The following is a 20,551-nucleotide window of genomic DNA, read 5'->3' on the forward strand; positions in this document are numbered from 1 at the left end:
GCTCATCGTGTTAGGGATAATTCATGTATCAAATCTCCAGAATCAAAAATCTCATCCACATGTATAAAGAGCTAAACAAAAAGAAAACAAGACAAAGAGGTGATCTATGGAAAGAAAGAAAGGTTGATTATTTCTTAGTACCAAAGTAGATACCCAATACCAAAGCGAGAATAGCGATGATAAGGACTATGAACAGAGATTGAAAGATCATCAGCAAGCAGCAATGAGTTTACAACGTAAAAAATACTCACCACAGATCCAGAAACAGATCCACTTCTTTCTTCTGGCTTTTCTAGCGTGATCGACCGCTTTGGAAGTTTGATCGTAACTGTGTTTATAGAGCACCAGGTCAGCTATGTTCCACCGGGAGACGTAATTTGTTCTTTAGATCCGAAACCACAACTCACCCAGCTTTGATATCCGTATCAACACCTTGAGCTTGAGTTTCAACATTGACGATAGTCTCATCTTGTTGTTCGACCAACATTGCCATCTCGTTGAACATTTGGGCTAATTCAGTCAAGGTCTTTTCGATCTTTTGGATCTCGGCATGTCGTTCTTGCACTTCTCTATAGGCATTTCGAGCATCTCCGTAGCGGTTCGAGTTGAGTAGCTGATTGAGAGGTATAGAGCATCAGCATCGAACCATGTGGTAGACAAATGGGGGAAATCGTAACACTTACAGCCTGACTGAAGATCTGGGGATTATCAGACTCAGTAACCTGTCTAACTTCTTCCTCTGTCGCATTAGGGTTTACAATCCTATATTGTCTTTCTGCTCTATCTTTAACTTTTTTCCTGAATTCTTTTTCGATCACTTGGTGTTCTTGTAACAAAGATTGGAATCTGGTTTTAACACCTTCCGCCTGGGTCTTTTGTGCTCTATCACCTTTGGCCAACTTGTACAATTTCTTGATTTGATTCTTACATTCTTCTCTCTTCTCTCGTGCGGCATCGTTCAATTGAGAAACGTAAGATCGAGAGTTTGGGTCGGTAGAGGTCTTCCCAATGAAAAACAAAAAAAAAAAGTCAATACATGTTTCCAACCTTTCACGTGTGCCAGTGGGATGATGATGTGAAGATGACCTACCAAACTAGCTTGATGAGCCTGTCTGACCTGTCCAATCTGATCTTGCAACTGACCCAAAAGGGAATTAGTCGTGGAGAGTTCTGACCAGAAATCCGCTCCGGCGGTGGGACCGCCGCCTACACCACCCATGGCATATTGTTCCTGTTGACCATAAGCTCCTCCGTAGGGGTTGGCAGCTTGACCCTGTTGCGCACCGGCATGTTGACCGTATTGAGCATACTGACCAGGTTGAGCACCAGGTAGGGAGTTGTTACCTTGTTGAGCGTATGGGTTGGGCGCTCGGGAAGGTGCAATCACACCGTTTGTGGGTGGATAAGTAGGTTGAGGTGTAGGTGAATCACTGAGCCGTCTGTTAGTTCATTTATGTAGCATTATATATAAGTGATAGATCACTGGAAAAGCAAAGGGAGATAGTATGACTTACCCATATTGTCGATTCTGGAGTTTCGTTTCACACTCAAAAGTCAGCGCTTGGATCTTCTTCGTTGAACTGCCTAGAGCTATCATCCCAGTGCGTACTCCGCGCACCTCTAAACTCTTCTGATACAGACAAACAAACACTCACAACGTTACCAAGTCGATCTCTGGCCATTTTGATTTCTTATTTGTTTATTTCTGTCCAACAGACGAAGAGGAGAGATGTGGGTATTGGTTTTGGTATATATCGGTCCAGCCGTAAATGTATTGTATGTATGAAGAAGAAGAGGAGGAGGAAGAGAGCAACACCGATAAGCCGAATGCGATGTACAGTTGAGGATGAAGATGAAAAGATCTTTTCTTCTCTGCCAAGTTGTAGATGAAACAACGCGAGTACGAATCGACGAAGTGACGATGTACGAGAGAAAAGGGGCTTGGGTGAATATGTGATATGTGATATGAGATATGGGAAGAAGCGGGGGCTTTGATATGTCTCGGTTGAGTTGCGTTTCGATTATGCGTCAGATGTCTCTGTTTGTGTTGGATGGATTTATGGTATATGTAAATTATATGGATGGGTGTGAGGAAGGTTTGATCTGTCAATAAAAGGACGGGTGGTATGATGGTGTGTGTGATGAGTGAATGGAGCCAGAATATGCAGTGCGTCGTCCTCTCTTTCTTTCTTTTCTTTGGTGTATGGTGCGGGTATGCGGTGCAATACAATACGTTGTGCTCACGCGTATGAGGAGAGATTCGATCCAGTGCTAGTGCCATATAAGTGGTGTCATTACGAACATCCCCCTCCCACCATTACATACCCTGAATGAGACATGAGACCGGAAGAGAGGCGGCACGTTTAAAGAACTACCACTGGCACCCCATATACGCGTCACTTCCTTAGCAGTTACTATCATGGCACATGAATATCAGGCATTCCTCTGAGACTGTATTCAGCTTACCTGGATATCTGTCATACCATGGGAAGCGATAGTCTTACTGCACGGTCGTCGTGGTTGGATGACAGTGCTCAGTCGATATAAGCTTGGATCTCTCATTGGATTTGGTGCCACATTTTGTATCTTTTGCACTCCATCTAAGTTACCTCCACTTTACAAGTTCATCGTCATGATATGGAAATGAACTTTTCCAGTCGAATTGACACTCTCTTTGTCGTCATTGACTTCAACATCACTCGAGAGCCAAAGGGAAGATTGTATCGCACAACATGGGCAATCCAACCGTCAACGTCGCACCTCTGGCACTGATCAAGAGAGTATGGGAGAGGATCGCCCCTTTGCAGCTGGCAGAGCGAAGTTGGGACAATGTGGGTTTTATCGATCGTCTATCGTAAAAAGTAAAAAAAAAAAAAAAAAAAATCAAGGCAAAGCTAACGAGATGATATGAATATCAGGTCGGACCAATGATTGGTATGTCTCTATACGACTGACGAAATACAGAACTATCACTTGTACTGACTTAAATGATGGGATGGTAGAGGCACCATATCCTAATCCTAACAATCGGCAAGTCCTCTTAACTATCGAGTGAGTACAAGCTCAACCGAATCACCAGAATGTCAAGGCGTATCGATACAAAGAAATGAAGACTGATATGTACGACGTTCGACCACAATCATAGTCTAACACCATCCGTCGCAGCCGAAGCATTATCTCTCCCCACTTTAGCATTAGTCGTGTCATATCATCCACCAATATTCAGAGGTCTTAAATCGATGACTTTACAAGATCCTTTACAATCTTCTTTACTGAAATTATCAGCAAAAGGTATTAGTGTCTTTTCACCTCATACGAGTTTGGACGCTACTCCGAACGGTATAAATAATTGGTAAGTTGAAGTACAGCCTCACTTTTTTCTTTTTTCATGGTTGAAATCGGTTTGATTCAGGTTCGATGATAGCTAATATTCTCGATTTTCACAATCGTAGGCTTATCAAACCATTCTTATCGATCTCCAAATCAAATTCGCCAATAACCACTTCAGAGCAGATCGAAGGATTCGAAGGTGCAGGTATGGGAAGGATCGTCAATTTATCGGTACCATTGGATGTAAGACAGGTAGTGAGGATGGTTAAAGATCATCTGGATCTGGATCATGGTGAGTGTCATTGATTGAATCAGACTAATCGCGTGATTGAGAATCTTGGAATGAGAATCCTTCTGTTGACTTACTCACTTACTTTGTATGTATGTATAGTTCAGTTGGCTACTCCCGAAATTGAAAGACCCATAAATTCAATAGCTGTATGTGCGGGTTCAGGTGAGTTACCGTACACTACTTGCCACATACCAGAGGAGAATTCTTAAGCTGATCAATTCACTCGTCCATTATCAGGTGCAAGTCTGTTCAAAGGTGTGAAAGCGGATTTGTACCTAACAGGAGAGATGTCCCATGTGAGTCGTCGGAACAGCTAGCGTTCAGAAAAGAAACCCAACCCATAAATCTATTCTCAAATTGATCAATTTATGAGGTCTATCGAGAAACACTGACTCAATGTTAATTTCGTCACATTGTAGCATGAGGTCCTCGCTGCTATACATTCAGGAACCTCCGTCATCCTGACCAATCACACCAATACCGAACGACCCTACCTCTCTCAAGTGTTACAACCATGGTTGGAGAAGGAATTAAATTCGGAGATTAATATACATGATGAACAGCCCAATGGGCAATGGCAAGTTTTAGTTTCGAAAGCTGATAGAGATCCTTTGAGGGTTGTCTGATATAGAGACAAGGTATGAAAAGTTAAACAGCGGTTATTCGGATGTTCTGAGGTTGGGGAGGGATGTTGTATGAGGTGATTACATACATTGTTTGTATACATGTGATGGTCCATCGGAAGATAGGAAGGAGCGAGGAGAACGAGATGAAATGAAAATATACTATTGCCCAATGTTATCTGCCTAGTTATGTGTCTCGATCTTCACAGGCTGCGAAAGCAGTGTACTATATTGTACATCACAACACACAGCGAGATGATAAAGTTTACATCTCTTTAAGATAAGACATGATATATAGATATATTTGTTTTTACTTCTTGTCTCCTTTCATCCCTTATTTCCTCCCTTCCGTCCTTTCCTCCCATCAAGGGGCATCAAAATCCCACATTCTTTTTCATCTATTCGCAGGTATAACTCAATCACCTTCGCCCGCTCAACGGTTCTTTCTCCCTCTCTCTTTCCTTCCTTCCTCAAATTATATACCAATATACCGACTGGCAGTTGTATTTGCATTTATATTGTATTCATCTACAACAATTTCAATTTTATCCCCTATTCTATAACTCTTGATCGGTAACTCTTGATCGGAATACCTCTATACATCGAGTGAAGTCGGAATATAAAACGGGATTATTAGCAATGACGAAGATGGAGGATTGTATAGGTGAGGGATAATATTCGTCGATTGTGAAGGAGATGGTTGTTGTGTTGATGATGATTGCTCTCAAGGATCTCCGTCAATATGAGATGCGATAACCTTGCTCATGGTCACTGTTGACCTGGGAACGGTTGAGATCCAGGTTGAGGGTAAACCATAGTTCCAGTCGAGTACGAAAGTCTTCAGTCCCATAATAGAACATAAGTCAGCTATCAACAACCATCAATATACTTCGTACACTTTACTCACCCCTGTTGGTTTATCATAGCGACCGGCTGACCATTTGGTTGATCAGGGAAATCAAATGGGATGAACCCAGCCTGAGCATACATCGCAGTAGTCTCATTGAGGGGTAGAAGATGAGGAACCACCTGGATGGTGAATGTCGTCTCTAGAGTAGTCTGATTACCTGAACCATCGATGAATTCGGCAATGACAGTGATAGGTAATGGCCCGGTGGGTTGTTCGGGTAATCCAACTAATTTGGTGGAATCTTCCCAGTGCAGCCAAGATGGTAATCCACCAGGAGGCGAATGGAAGGAAGGTTTAATAGTATCGGACGCAGCTTGAGGATCCCATATTCGAGGCTCCCACTCGTATTTCTGATTGACAAGGCTATCAAAAGGCATTGATGATCAGCCTCAGTTCCTGACGATCTCAACTTGGATTGCAAAGTTGACTCACGCGAAAGAATTAGGTTGACCGATAATCCTCCTCTTGAACGGTCTGAACACCCATCCTCCACCTGGTAGTTTCTTCGCATCAACATTCCAAATGTGATTTCCCTTTGATTTAGCTTTCTTTCCATCAGGATTGAAACGCGAAATCAAGTCTTGTTTCCAGAGATATGTCTTGATCTTTTTGACAGACATTGTCTCTTCACTGATCCCACGGCATTGTAGCTGGAAGAAAGTCAAAAACTCGTTAGCGGGGGAACCAGCACATGAATCGAATGACGATATGCTCACTTCCTCAGTAAAAGCATTTGTGAAAGCCTGGATACGGAATTTGAACGGTCGGTAGTCGGTTGATTCGTCCAGACGTTGCATTTTCTTTGGCATGAGAACTTGATGTAATTTCTCTCCCTTGTTATCACAAATTTCCACTGCAGCAGGAAACATTTGTCAGCTAACCAACATCTGCGATCTATTGATGATAAGAATGAGAAGAAAAGCGACTTACAATCCGAGCAGACCCTGTTCAAAAACTCCTCAAAGATCTGATCCATCTGTCTCCTTATATCTTCCGAGATTAGAGCGCCATTCAACAAGTCTGCATTGGGTCCGCCATCACCACCCACTGAACTTCTTCTACGCTTGCTCTTGCGAGGTCCTTCATCCTCTGACTCATCCTCATCCATGTCCTCTGGTGACCCTTGTCGTGACTGCCAGACCGAAGGAGGTACGCTCGAAGTCATCATAGGATGTGCCCATTGTTTGTGCACAGAGGTACTCCTATTTCTAGAGATCGGTAGCCCATCGGCACGTTCACTCTGCGAGGCTCGTCGTTCGAGAGCAGCAGTGGGCTGTTGCTGAAGAGAAATTTGGTTTGAGGGCATCTGAGTGGACATGTCCATAGTGGGCATCATGTCATTGGTCCATGGTTGAGCAGGGATGGTGTATCTAGGTGGACTAGGAGGTCGAGATGGAGGGATAGTAGCGAGAGGTGAAGATATGATGGGAGCATGTTGAGCACCTATGGCAGCGATGAAAGATGGTGATGGGACGACAGGCGTACTTGGAGTCATAGTCCCTTGAATCTGACTAGGTAGTTGATGTCCGTTGGGGAAAGAATGAGAGTGAACCAGAGGTGGAGCTTGGACCTTGTTCCCATTCAGGAAATCGGTCGGTGTTGCAGCCGCCATCAAATTAGGGTTTCCGGAGGTTAAAGGCGTGGCCGATACAGCTCGGTTAGCATTCACCACGTTTCCATCAACAGGTAACGAAGGTAGCAGTCCTTGTGATGGGACATTCATGGGAGGCTGCATTTGAGTGGAAATTGTGGGTTGGCCGATTGGATTTGAGAATGTTTGGGTCATACCGGGTGTTGATTGGACTGTAGGTGATGTGGTGAAGTTGACAGGCGATACACTTTGTGAATTGGGTGTAATCATATCTCTTGGGGTAGGAGCAGGTCCGACTCCTAATTCACTGGCGATTTCGAGCTGATGATTGATATCTCCAAGACTAGCTGATACGTCTACTTGTTCACCGCGAAGAAGAGCGTCTTTGGCGGTTTGGGCAGATATAACGATTCTGAAAACGAGGATGTCAGTGGGAGGAACTCAGAGAAGGGTTAGGAACAAACTCACTTGTCCAATAACGAGAGCTTATCTAACATTTCCATAGAAAACTCTGGTGTCATAGACCCGAATGGCTGTTGCTGCAGCTGTCCCAAGGAGGATTTCCTGCTGAGGACTGGTGGTTGTACGGCAGGTGTTGGGGTGGACACGTCTTCCATCAACACCTCTTGCACGCCCAGTCCCTGTGATTGCGGTTGTTGTTGTGTCTGCTGAACAGGGAAGAAGGAAGAATTGTCGGTTTGCAGCTGTACGGGAGAAGCTGATATGACCGGTGAAGGTGCTAATGGTGAGTGAAGGGGTGATTGGATGTTCGTGAAAGTGAGATGAGGGGGTATGGCTTGAGGAGGAGGGATATTCTGGGTGAAGGTGAAGACTGGTGATCCGTTCTGATCGTAAGGGTAGAACGATCCACCGCTGAAAGTCGCTCCTCTCTGTCTGCCAACTTGATTACCAAAAGGTAAAGCATAAACACCTCTGATTGGACTGGAAGGTTGAGAGGCGGGTAATCTATGTGTAGGCTGTTGACCCTGAGGAACAAGAGGTATCTGGCCTGCTAATGAGCCTTCTCCAGTGGAAGAAAACGAACCATCCGTAAAGTGGAAATAGTCTTGATCAAAGTTGACGTTGTGAGATGAGGTGAAGGAATCGGTAAAGGGAGCACCGCTAGAAGCTAGAGATCCGGGTGATTGTATGGAAGCGTTCTGGAAGGGTGTAGGCAGGGAACTGATGTTGAGAGATAAATTCTGACGACGGGATGATCCAGACCTGGAAGATGATGATTCACCTTCACCGGTATCAGAAGGGGGGAACGTTTCCCCCCCAGTCTGTGAATCACTGGTAGATGTTATCCTATACAGCTTGATCAGTTATGGTCCGGTTAGATAGATACCGAATAACTCACGTGGAGGGGGAGGGAGGTGAACTGAAGGCGTTGAATGCCCAGGGATCTCCCCCTGATTTGTATTCTCCTCCTCCCGACCCAGAAGGGTCAGTATATTGTTGATCTTGACTGTACTGAGTCTGAAAGCCAGGTTGTGCTGGCGTGTGTGGGGTGCCAAAGGTGGTACTGGTACCGGACAAGAGGGGAGGTGGGAGAGGTGGTGTGGATGGCAGGGTGGCAAGAGTATTCGTCGAGGCTGAGGTGTCAGGTTGTTTTCGTTTGTGTGAGTTTGAAGAAGAGTAGTACAGGATTGGCGAGGTAATCGGAGAAAGAGGTGAAGAGTTCATCAAAACGGGAAATAGCAGAGTAGATGTCAGCTGAAGAGTTCATGGTTGGCAGAAAGAGGAAACATGATAACAAGTCAAGAAGGAATATGGAAGATGAGATGCAGATATGAGGAAAGACAAACATGAGATGGTAGGGTGTAGGGTGCATTCGGATGGGCGAGGGTGGTATAACCCGAAACTAAAACCGAATGATATGTATGATAATTGACTACGTGACCAGTGACAACACAGGAGCGGATCCGTGAAACAGTTGAGAAGAGCATGGAGGAACAAGTAACGGGGATTGAAATGTAAATACGGGATGTCCCCAACGTGATGTTGAGAACTATCCAAGTTCCAGACTGGATGAACATGAGGGAGATGGGATGATAACATGAGGGAAGGGGGGGTGTGTCTCGAAGCGAGCGGGAAATCCATCCATCATCCACCCTTTGACTCAAAGGAATCGTCTTCATCTTTCATCTTCATCACCACAGTCACACTTCTTTTTCCCCCCCACTCTGTCCTACCGGCCAATAACGATAGACACGAGGCAGAAGATCAGACTCACCTTTGATAACCTCGACTTGGACTCGAATCAACTGAATCTATCCACAAAAGAAAAATGTAAAGAGATGAGAAAGGATTGACGACAGGATACTATCCCTATTATCCTATTATCCTACTTGCGGGTGAGTGCTAGTCTGTGCGAATGGAATTGTGCGAATGGAATCGATGATGACCCGGCGAAAAAGGACCGAGACTGTCTTCTTGTTTTCTCGTGAACTTGATGGCAAAAGGTATTGTCCGATTTGTATGGGGATGAATTGGATGATTGAGGGTGGGTGCGTTGTGTGTTTGTATCTGTTACCTTGTGACTTTGATTGTGAAGGGGGAAAGGAGGTAACAACAACGATAAAAAATCAAAGACAAGGCACCAAAGGATGCTTTTTCTTCTTCGTTTTACAGATCTGACCGAGCTGAGGAGATGATGGCTTGATGACGCTAGATCCCTCTTTTACCAATGATAACGATGAACCAGGTCCGAGCACTTCGGATTGATCCGTTTCAAGGTGAATGATGGTTGATGAAACAGGTGGGGTTGAGTGGGGTCGCACAAAGTGTCGAAAGGTGCGTTTTCCGTGGTGATGTTGATCAAAGTGACACTACCAAAGAGACAATGTCCCAAGATCTAATCTATACTTCAGGTATAAGTGGGTTCAAAGGAATGTGCAAGTGATATCGGTAAGGGATTGAATATGATCGACAAGCTATGTTGAGGAAGCAACTTTCGTCTTGCTTTTTGTCGTTTTTCGGTTTGTTACAGATGGGCGAACGAAGCCGGTTTACTGGATTCTTTCTACCTTTTGCTTTTTTTGTAAATTTTGTTTTCTTCTAGGTGATGATGATGAAGTTATAAGGTAAAGAATGGGATGGTCGGGTGTAGAGGGCGATAAATTCAAAGTAAAGATTAGATTTTGAGTTGTGGAATTGAAGTGTTGGCAGCTAAGCGCTTTTTTTCGATGAGTGGAAAAGCGGTTCAGGCCGAAAAACCAAATGTTCTCTTCTATTCTCTACTCTACTATATATCGTTCTATGTGGTGGGTGATAATGACGAAGACGATTTCACTTATGATGATGAGAAGCAAGTGAGAGATGAATAGATCTTGTCAACAAAACTAGTTAGTTATGGTGTGTGAGACGAAAGTATGGTACTGCAAATACTACCGTCTTTCTGATCCGCCTAAGCTTAGATTGTGCAAATCATCTTAAGCGGTGCACCAACACTGGTCTACTGCTCTGAAGCCTTTCATGTCAAAACCCATGTGGTCCTGAACTGATTCAATTGATCCCAGGATCACAGCGGAGAAGGACAAGGTCGAGAACGTACTCTGGCAGCAACTGTAGCATGGAAAAAAGGGGAAGATTGTGAATATTTCCCTAATTACAGGTGTGACAGTCGCACCGAACCTGAAGTGAACTGGACTGTACCTCGCTTGCGATGAGGAATTCGAAAAAATTTCTTTTTTGTTCAGGATCCCGAAACTACAGGACCCGTTACTGACAGAGGGTTTTTCCATAAGAGGAATGTATCTGCTGATGTACGCATCCATCATGATCTTATCGATAATCGACTACAGGGCGCAGAGTACTTCTTTGGCCCATATTCGCACCCTTGTGGGCTATCTACAATAACTTCTCCTGGTAAGTGAGTACGTACTGTGTTATGACGATGGAGAAGAACTTGCCGGAGACGGTACAGATGTTGCATCGCGCAGCACGGGGAATCGTTCGTTACAAATTACTGTACCACGTTTTATTTGCTTCTGAATAATTTCCCCGAAACTTTTTGGACTTTTTGACGTTCGGTGTTTCTCGAATAGGTAATAAGTTGAAAGTTCTCGATTGAAAAGGTAACTGCACAAGTAGGCACTAGAGGAGGAACGTCCGTATTTGTGCAATTCTAGATCTCCTCTACTCCACTTCTTCCCCAGTGATCTTGTACGTACTTACGACATGTTCGGATCTCGGATGTAGATATACGTGATATGACATCGAACACCGCGATGGATTTGCACATATCTTTCTCGACCTTGCACGATTGGACGAGGACAGGCGACAGAGGATCATCACGCGTTAAATCTGGTTCAGCTTGATATCGGAGTGACTGCATTTTCTCTCGCATCGACATCAATACGGGTTCCGTTGCAAATCAGCTCAGTTACGTTTTCGAATACCATTGTTCATTTGCCCTTCCTATTCTGGAATCTTACAAAATTGATGGAGATGTTTGGAATCTACCAGAATATCAGATCTAAACATAACCTCACCTCATCTCACGTAACATAAAGCTAACCTCTCCTTCCCTTGTGTCGTACCGAATTTCTCTACTTATGCTGAATCACGCAATAACTTGGAATGGTCGTTGCATACCCCACAACTAGCTACTCCTCCGGACCGGTCAATTCATGAGCAGATCCCGTCTTCAGCCTCTGACCCCTACCTGTCGATCGCCGTCCAGGGCCGATCGATCCTTCCCTTCCAAAGGGATGCATGGATCACGTATCTGTTGAGTGAGCATCATGGCACTTCCCCGAATGAGTGGAAGGGGTGCTGAGGTCGCGTGATTGCGCAAGTCATTCGACCAAGTGAGGAGCCATAGTCAGTAAAACTGCGATGGACGCAAGTAGCTGTGATGAAAAGCACGAAGTATTCTTTCTTTGTTACATTTCATGCGCGTATATGTATAAATGTGATGGAAAGGGAATAGAAACGAGATTGATACTATATAATATGCTATAAATGATAACCTATTTGAGGTTATGCACGACCTTGAGATGTACAATATGCGAAATTATTCCTATTGGCCCAATATAAATATGTGTGTATGTGTGTAGACTTGCTGCAGAGATGACGACGAATCGATAGATCAATCTTCATCTTCCTCCTCAGCATCTTCACCACCTCCCGAACCTTTCTTTGCCTCCCTCACTGACAACTTTACACCTTGAGATGCGAATACCTTGGTGAGATTGGTAGTAGGTATGACACCAGGAAACCGCTTGGCCGAGCTATCAAATACCACCGATGGTCAGTCACAGATCGTTGTGGCCGTTTATGACAAAATAATGACTTACTAGACTTTGAATGGTTCCGAAAAGGTTTCAGCCAATACCGGAGCTTTAGCCCCCAAGACGACTTCTGGGTCCATCATCCTTCATTCCATCACAAACAAATCGTCAATCGATAACCTCCCACAACTGATGAAAGGGATCACACTCACGAAGCTATATCAGTCATCATCATTCTCAGAGTGAAAGTGCCTTCTGTCCTTATTCCCAGATCAGCAGCGAAGAAATATAATCCCGGTTTTTCTTGCTCATCTTGTAATTTATGACATATCGCAGTCACTTTACCGACCAATACGCGACTGTATTGGGCAGCGGGTTGAGAGGACGAATGCGATGGAATATTGTATCTCATTCTGTCGATCTCCCAAGACACGTCAGGTTGATGTTGTGGGTAAGTCAAACTTCCAGGCGTAGGTGGCCATTGCTGATCAGGGAACTTGGACGAATACGCAAATTGCGAAGAGCGCGGTGAAGGTGGTGCGACACCGGGTCCGGCAGACGATGAGGGACGAGTGACAGAATGATTTACACCTGAAGACCAAGGCCTCATCTCTGACCATGAAGACGACGGTCTATCTTTCCCTCCACCTAAGTCGGTCGACCCGTACCAGCTTGATGAAGAGCTAGATATTGGTCTCCCAGCGAATGAGTAATCGGTAGGAGCCGTACTAGCGTCTGTGATCGATTGACCTGTCCTTGGTCTACCCCAAAGAGAACTGCTACTGCTGCCAGGTCGGAAAAGTTGTTGCTCCCTCTGGGCTTGTAATGCAGGTAAAGTGAGACCGGCAGATGTCGTAGGTCGTTCTTCTGCGATCGACGCCAGCGGAGGAAGATTCACCGATGATTTCGAGGGAGTAGGCCCACGAGGAGAAGAAGTCGATGTTGGCTGCTGTTTTTGTTGTTGCAGAGGATGATGGGGGGACGGCGCCGTCTTAGGTCTCGGCGGATCAGGCTCATGTTCCAATTGTCGGTTCCCATAGCTTTGTGTGCGATGAAAAGGAGGAGGAGGCGGTGGTGGACGAGAGCTAGTCCAGCCTGATTGGGGAGATCGGCTGTTTGACGATGACTGTGCAGGTTGATCGCGAGAGGAATGAGGTCTTGGAGATTCACGAGGATATGGAGAAGCATGCGAAGGAGGGGCAGGAGATTGGTAGTCTACTGACAGCACTATTAGTATGAAACAATGATGGGTATTTACAATCCACTTACTTGGCTGCCTCCAAGATCCGCTTGACCAAGATGACACACCAGCACTTGAACCGCTCATAGGTCTCGATGTGCCTGTGCTAGGTCTCGAAGAAGATCCGGCAACTGGAGGTAAATCGATATGTCCAACCGGTGGAGATTCAAGTTTCGATACCCCCGCCGAGACAGGATGCATCACAACGTTTCGTTCCTGCTGTTGATCCGCTGACCAGAGGTCGACCATTAAAATAAGGAATCGAGGGTCAATAGTGCTGTCAAATTGCTCACGTCAGCGCAGCGCAAAAGCTATCCTGGAGAATGTGTTACGCACTTTGGATCCACGATTGCACCTAATGCTGTCTGTATCCACAAGCGTATGATAGGTGGTGGTGATAATGGACGTCGATCCTAACATCGAGTCAGCACGATATGAGCGAGATGTAGTAATGGTGTGCCTCACCTTGTTACCAAATCCACACGCTCTTGCTCGCTGAGGCTGCTGGATGATTTCGAGATGATATGTCCTGGAAAGGTTGATTCAGTCCTTGTTCGCTCAGTATGACCGAGAATGGACTCACCATCCTTCCTGTCCTACACCCGAAGATATCCCTCGCGATACATCCAGCTCCTTGTGCTCATACTCCTCTTCCTGCCACCTTGCATCATCGTATTCTCTCTCCTGGTCCCGATAGACGATAGGTGGTAATCGACTAGTCGAACCCCTCCTTTCACCGGGATACAGCTCTTGATGAACAGTCCGATTTTTTTCACCTCTTCTTCTCTTTTTGGCATGCGTAGGTGTGGTCGGACTTTGAGAAGTCGAGCGTGCTCTAGACGGCGGTGAGAAAGATTGTGGACGTGACATTGATGGGGGAAGGAGAAAGGAGGAAAGGGCTTATAGGGGATTTAGTAGGATGATGTACTCCCTCTCTAACTGGTAATTCTTCACCACAAATTAAACTCCTCCTCGAGATTGCCGTGATGGTAAGGGGGATAGACGAGAGAATACCCAAGGGATCATTTGAGACAACGATAGGTCCTTAGTGTCGCCATGTAAGGTTGATTGGATAGTCGAGCAAATTTCCCTCTGCGTGAATGCTTACCGTGGCTTGAAGAAAACTATGACGGAAAAGGAAGATGTTGTCAGCTTTTCCATCTTGCCCATTACTCTGTGGTCGTGGACGTGTTTGTTTCGATGGGATTGAACATCAACTTGACGCTTGGATATCCCGTTGGTATTCAGTGTCCATAGGAGCGAGAGAGAGAGATGAATATACCCAATTGGGCTTAGTGCCATTATCGATAACACACGGAAAGGTGTTTACTGGGACATTTACCAGATTCTCACAGCGGATCCTCATGTGTCAAATCATTACCAGTCGCTGGGATGACCTGACAGGCAAAGGAGGGGGGACGCGAGAACCCGTCATCGTCTGTATCACCAAAAGCGAGCGAGGAACCCGTCCTCGTTCAGAATGAATAGTGGTAGAAAGGAGGAAAGGAGAGTTTTAAGAGTGAAGGTTACGAACAAAGCTCTTCAATAGATCTTTGTGTTGTGTTGTAGACGTGAAGACCGCCGGCTTGGGTGGAGAGATTGGAATAGATTATCGCATAGCACGGCGAGAATAGCGGGGAAGAGAAGAGAAAGAATCGTGCCTATATGCGAAATTCATGGCTTGTTCCAAAAGAAAGAGTATTTCGGACAGATACCAAGCGAGCACAGAATTGAATATGAACCACTCACGATTCAACAGGAACCTCCGGCTCAATTCTGATTCTGGTCTTGATTGTACCGGGCCGTCGGCTGATTTTATGGTATAAATGATGGTCGTCACCTTCTTGATCAGTCGAATGAATATCAATTCTTGCTAGCTGGCCTTTTTGCTCCCAACAGCGTGTTCGTGCGCCTCGATCGGACTGTGTGTGTAGACGTTCGGTTTTCGTACCCGATGATGCGTAACGAGGAGGAAACAAGTTGAAAGGTTGGCCGTGTTGTACAACTGTTTCGTCAACGTTGTTCGGTCGGAACTTGATCGTTTGTGTTTGGGCGTGGTAAGGTAAAGGAAATCCTCGGTTGTCGGTGATATTTTATATATCTGAATGTCGTTGTCAGATGATTTAGCTTACTTTTCAAGACGAGGATGATAATTCACTCCGACCGAATCATGGATTGATGATGGATCTTAATCCACCAAGTACCAAAGGAGGTATATAGTACGTGTCCGATAGGAGGGATAAGGAATTAAAAGGCACCTGTCACCCGTGCTAGCACAACTATCTGGAAAGTTATTGTGACGAAAAGCACCCCTAAGACAGGTGGAAAAAAAGAGATAAGAACAGGTATAAATTGGTGGGATAATGACATTTCTAATCGTTCAATCACCAAACACATCCTCCCAGGCGGTGATCCATCATCATCATTTGCTCAGATGATGACCGGTGAGAAGATTGATGGGTTTAGGGATATGAGGTCCCAAACGATGAGTAGATTGAAAGGGATATCAGGGAGTGAAGAGGGAGATGGCACAATCATCCAGACGAGATCTTGGGCAGAGCCCAGAAGTATGGAAAGTATGGTAACAGTCACGCCTCGCGGGTAACGAATGAATGGAATAAGATGCCTTTGACATCAAACGCAAGGTAATCCAGAGTAGAGATATGCTTAGTTTATAGCACAAAGGATCCAAGTCGGCGTGGTCTGATGTGGTACAAGACCAAGGCAAGGATGATGCGCACGGATTGCGAAGGGGATAGATAGACCAACATCAAAACGTGCCGTAGGTGTGTCCTTCACATTCCATACAGACCAAGGAAAGAACAACATTGAAAAGAATGACGGAGACTATCAATCGAGAAAAATATCCGAAATATTGCTCACCTTTGTAGATTATCTATTCCGGAGCCTATTTGGTTCAAACTGATTTGCTTGACCTCGGAGTTCCTTCAACAGTTCTATCCTATCACAGATCTTCGGTACATATGTTGCGATTAGATGATCATGTTTATATTTGGCGTAAACCGCTTTGGGAATGGTATGATAACGAGGCCGGATGGATATCTGATAAAGAGGGAAAACAGACCTAACGAGAACAAGGTGGATATCTTCACTTTCTCTGGTACTGTACGACACAACGGTAATTGCAAAAGTAAGATCGATGGTGAACCGAAGTTTTGATGTTTTATCTAGAAGATGACGAGTTTTCTGTGTTGACACAAACTAAGATAATCGTAGTACTGGAATGTCAAAATTAAACAAAAGGTTACGAATCCTTTTCCATATATCCTTATAACTCAATGACTGAAAGGTTTTCTATTTGGGTTAACGAGCTAGGACGATTAATCAAGTCAAAGTTCATAAACCAGAAAAGGGGGATCGACCCGTAGTTTGGATTTGGAACTCTTTAATCTCCGGCTGGGTCACCCCCAATGTATTGCTGTATGCTTTTCTTCAAAACGCGAGCAAGCTGCAAGCAAGACTTGAGACTTTGTGCACAGCGATGTGCAAAGCACAAGAGCGAACGAAGGAAAGAAGCACAAGGCGAGTCAAAAGTAGAGAGGGATAAGTAAGGTACAAACTGCTACAAAAGCAAAATATTACGCCATCCCGGTAGCGCTAGCTGCTCTAAACAGGGACGAGTCATAACGAGAAGGTACAGCTTTCTCGCTGTGGTATGCCTAGAACCTCTATAGTGTTGTGCTCCATATACCCCTGACCAGAAACACTGGAGGCGTGCCCGGACCAGCAGACAGAGTCCCAAGGATATGACCATACTTGTTGTGGTGTAAAGAACAGTTGTGGACACCATCACCTTCCTCTCTTCCATCTTATCTGTCTGTTCTCCATGGACATTAGGGACGTTAGGAGGAGAGAGAGCATGTACTGGTGATGGTCGGGAGATAAGTGAGAACAAGGTTTGAAGCTATCTTTCAGGGAAAGAACAGATACGAAACAAATTGCTAACCCTCCAAGCCACCTGCTCGGAATAAATCGCTTTACCCGTGTCATCAACCATAACCATAATCATGCTTGGGGAAACCACTTCACTCCCTCTTGTACGATACATACCTAGTCGCTGTTGCACCAGGCTCACACGATCGCACACTAGTTTGGTTCTCGCCTACAGCCATGAGAGTGACAGCAGGAATTCCTGGATTTGATAAACTTCCGCGGCGGGTACTCTGGTGTATGGTGTGGGCTACCACGCACGGATCGGTGATTCCCTTCTCTTTTCTTCTGTGGGTTAAAGGTGGTGCCTCTTCGACCTGTACTTGCAAAGTCGAGACAAATCCGTTCTTCAGCTCCACATCGCGTTGCACCCATTTGATTCGGTTTGTGCGGATATTATCAGCTTCATGTCCGTTAAATAACCGTCCACCACTCCAGCACGACACGGAGTACAGGAGATCACTAATTTTCGGTTTCCTCAGCCGTGAGAGGTTTGGTAAGGAAGCAAGCATATGATCTAATTCAGTTCATTCACCTCACAACAGGACGGTGTCAAACCTTCGGACTTTGCCTCACTCACAGGTACGACGGAGAGTACGAGTACGAGTACGAGAGCAAAACATGCTTAGTTATTACGCATCATCCCAGTCGAATAGCATTGGTACCAGGAGGAGAAGCTTTGGTAGATGTCTGACTTACGACTAGACTCTAAGATGAGGTAATGTGGGCATCGATCGAACCAAACAAATCCCAGTACCACCTACCGTAGCATGCTTCGATCTCTGAATGTACAAGTACAGCTGAGTCTGCTGGGATATAGTTGACGTTCGTGCATAGCGAAGTAGGTACGAGACAGGCTTCCAGTCTAAAATGGTCGGTAAGCATAACTTTCTTATACAGCCTCTCGGCTCGCTGCTGGGTACAACAATAGTCATATCGATGAGATCAGCACCGACAACATGGTGCCAATTGTCTCCTCGAGGAGAGCATGCCTGACAGTTGGAATCAAAAGCTACGTTGAACCACTATACGATAAAATGACTCGGATTCGTCCTCAAGATGTGTGGATAGACATGCACATGCCTATTCGACAATCTCGCACCTCCATTCAGTGGCTCTTAGAGTGAGATCGATGAAATCTCTAATTCCAATTCTAACTGAAGAGAAACAAAAATATCGTCATGGAATCTCCGCTTTCCTACGCGTCAGCCCGTGTCTGATGTCTGGCAGCTTCCACCCAAATATGCAACATCGACTACCAATCGTTCGACGACCATCTGACGATCATCAATTAGTTCGTTTGAAGTTTCAGCTATTCTCAATACAAGCCATTCAATCTTACCATCGTATGTATCTGCTTTCTCTGGCGTCACGTTGACACACAGAGGAAGGAGATATACCCTAAAAGTATTATATTATCAGGCATTTGTTCTTACCTGAAACTGAATACTGATTGTCTGGTTCTATTCATTCCGAATGAATTGGTCTTGGGACGACACTTGACATACCGCACCATAATTTTCGACGATGAATTCCTAGCGCTCGATGAGGAGGTATTCAGATAGACATGCCACTCTATCTTTGAGTTTTTTTTTGCGATTTGCTCATACCTTGGTACAGCAAACCTTTTCGCTCTCTCTTAATATACAGAACACAGCAGCTCCTGTTTGCCTCTTGAAAATTTCGTAAATAATCAAGAAAACATCTATCAAAACCCGCTTTTCCAAGACCAGTCCGACAACTTTACTTCAATTCCGCCATCAAGCTCATCTATGAATCGCTATCATGCGTCCTTCAATATTCCAAATCTCAAGTCTTCTCTTACCTATGATTTCAGCTCGACCGTCCACTCGGCCAATGTCAATTCTCACCGACCAATACAAGGTATTCGATGACATACCAACCGAGAAAACTGCACTGGCTCATGATGATTTGTTGGAGATTGGTAGAATGGCTATAGCGATCAAGTGAGTTTATCTAGCTCTTCGCTTCTCAGCTTACCCTCTGACTGACTTTCGACAATCTTTCTCAGTTCTGCTTATTACCCCAAAGAGAACAAGCTGCAGCCCCACCCGCCTAACTTATTCATCAACCAGATACGTCATTCCAAACGACATCAAGATCCGTCCCAACGTCCACACATGGAAGAAAGTAGTATTATAGTGTCGAGTGAGGACCCGGAATTTACCGATGACCAAATCATCGGGGGAGATATAAAGTGTATGTCTCTCTGCAACCTTATCTGATAACTCTCTCGATCTTGCTGATTGAACATATACATCGGTGATGTAGGGTATATATCACATACCCCTTCGACCCAGACCCTGACCCTAGCTCTATCATCCTTATCATCCACCGACGAGCTTCTCGAACTCTTAGCCTCATCACCTAAGCACAACCAATCGCTTGTACCCCTACGTAACCTCCTTTTTCCCTTTGAACTTCTTCCCACCTTCCCCACGGATGAACAGCCCCTGATCTATCATTCATACGTCGATTCAATCGTTTCACACGGTGATTCAGCATTGTCATCTCTCTTGAACCTGATCGAAACTCCACCTTTAACCGTTTCGTCCTCTCACAGAGATGTGATTAAAGAGTATGTCACCTCCCTTGCAAATCCAGTACCGGCAGCCAAACACGCTCCAATCAAGAAAGTGGAAATTATAGGTCATGGATTAGGAAGCATAGTGGGCCTAATGGTATCATTCGCTCTGAAGTTAGAACTGGAATCATCAATGGGACAATTGTCCAATGAGATCGATATCAAAGCGAATTTACTAGGATTACCAAGGATAGGTAATTCTCACTTCGCCAAGTTAATCGATAATCACATCACTCGAAATCAACCTTCCTTGCAAGTGAATAGGATCATATCATACTATGACACCATCACGCACCTTCCGGGACGTCATCTCGGCTTGAAGCACCATGCCAAGAACGAATTATGGATAGGACCCGATTCACGTACAGTGTATCTATGTACAGTGGAGAGCAAAGATTGTTCAGATGGAGTAAAATTGAGTAAAACTTCTTTGTTGGATCATTTGGGTCCGTATGGCGGTGTATGGATCGATACTCATTGTAAGATGGAATAGAGAATGTAGTTGCGTGGTGCGTGGTATTCGATTGACCAGGGAGGAAGAAGATCTGATTTTGCCGAGGGGATTATCTGTATATCAATGTTAATCTGTTATTTTTTGGGTTTCTTTGATGACAATGTCTTTTTTTGGTGTGTAAAGATGTAAACCATTGTGAAGTAAGGGACATGTGATGTGACCTAATATCTGCGATCTTGGGGGCTTAGCAAATGTATCATGACTCATAGTGAAGTATGCATTAATCAAATCAGAAGGATAAACCATGAACAATACCAA

General features: G+C 44.9%; 5 protein-coding genes across 5 annotated transcripts; 2 read left to right on the forward strand and 3 right to left on the reverse strand.

Moving 5' to 3' along the window:
- Nucleotides 1-127: 127 nt before the first annotated feature.
- Nucleotides 128-1,682, reverse strand: I203_101178 (uncharacterized protein; the record flags this gene model as incomplete). The annotated part of the gene is made up of 7 exons (XM_065516829.1): nt 128-186; nt 252-328; nt 408-613; nt 684-1,001; nt 1,091-1,439; nt 1,515-1,528; nt 1,656-1,682. 7 exons carry the CDS (start codon nt 1,680-1,682, stop codon nt 128-130), a joined length of 1,050 nt encoding a protein of 349 aa, XP_065373647.1.
- A 1,050-nt stretch (nt 1,683-2,732) lies between these two features.
- Nucleotides 2,733-4,248, forward strand: I203_101179 (YbgI/family dinuclear metal center protein; the record flags this gene model as incomplete). The annotated part of the gene is made up of 8 exons (XM_019146132.1): nt 2,733-2,831; nt 2,919-2,934; nt 3,003-3,051; nt 3,146-3,352; nt 3,453-3,622; nt 3,722-3,784; nt 3,860-3,918; nt 4,042-4,248. 8 exons carry the CDS (start codon nt 2,733-2,735, stop codon nt 4,246-4,248), a joined length of 870 nt encoding a protein of 289 aa, XP_019004691.1.
- Nucleotides 4,249-5,013: 765 nt separating this feature from the next.
- Nucleotides 5,014-8,432, reverse strand: I203_101180 (uncharacterized protein; the record flags this gene model as incomplete). The annotated part of the gene is made up of 7 exons (XM_019146133.2): nt 5,014-5,083; nt 5,153-5,518; nt 5,588-5,805; nt 5,872-6,008; nt 6,086-7,158; nt 7,215-8,054; nt 8,107-8,432. 7 exons carry the CDS (start codon nt 8,430-8,432, stop codon nt 5,014-5,016), a joined length of 3,030 nt encoding a protein of 1,009 aa, XP_019004692.2.
- A 3,409-nt stretch (nt 8,433-11,841) lies between these two features.
- On the reverse strand, nt 11,842-14,093 carry I203_101181 (uncharacterized protein; the record flags this gene model as incomplete). The annotated part of the gene is made up of 7 exons (XM_019146134.1): nt 11,842-11,983; nt 12,050-12,127; nt 12,196-13,198; nt 13,253-13,500; nt 13,560-13,636; nt 13,689-13,752; nt 13,807-14,093. The coding sequence occupies 7 exons, from the start codon at nt 14,091-14,093 to the stop codon at nt 11,842-11,844; spliced, it is 1,899 nt and encodes a 632-aa protein (XP_019004693.1).
- Nucleotides 14,094-18,959: 4,866 nt separating this feature from the next.
- On the forward strand, nt 18,960-20,272 carry I203_101182 (uncharacterized protein; the record flags this gene model as incomplete). The annotated part of the gene is made up of 3 exons (XM_019146135.1): nt 18,960-19,141; nt 19,207-19,394; nt 19,467-20,272. The coding sequence occupies 3 exons, from the start codon at nt 18,960-18,962 to the stop codon at nt 20,270-20,272; spliced, it is 1,176 nt and encodes a 391-aa protein (XP_019004694.1).
- Nucleotides 20,273-20,551: the final 279 nt, after the last annotated feature.

This window comes from Kwoniella mangroviensis (genome assembly GCF_000507465.2).
Source record: "Kwoniella mangroviensis CBS 8507 chromosome 1 map unlocalized Ctg01, whole genome shotgun sequence".
Lineage (NCBI taxonomy): Eukaryota > Fungi > Basidiomycota > Tremellomycetes > Tremellales > Cryptococcaceae > Kwoniella > Kwoniella mangrovensis.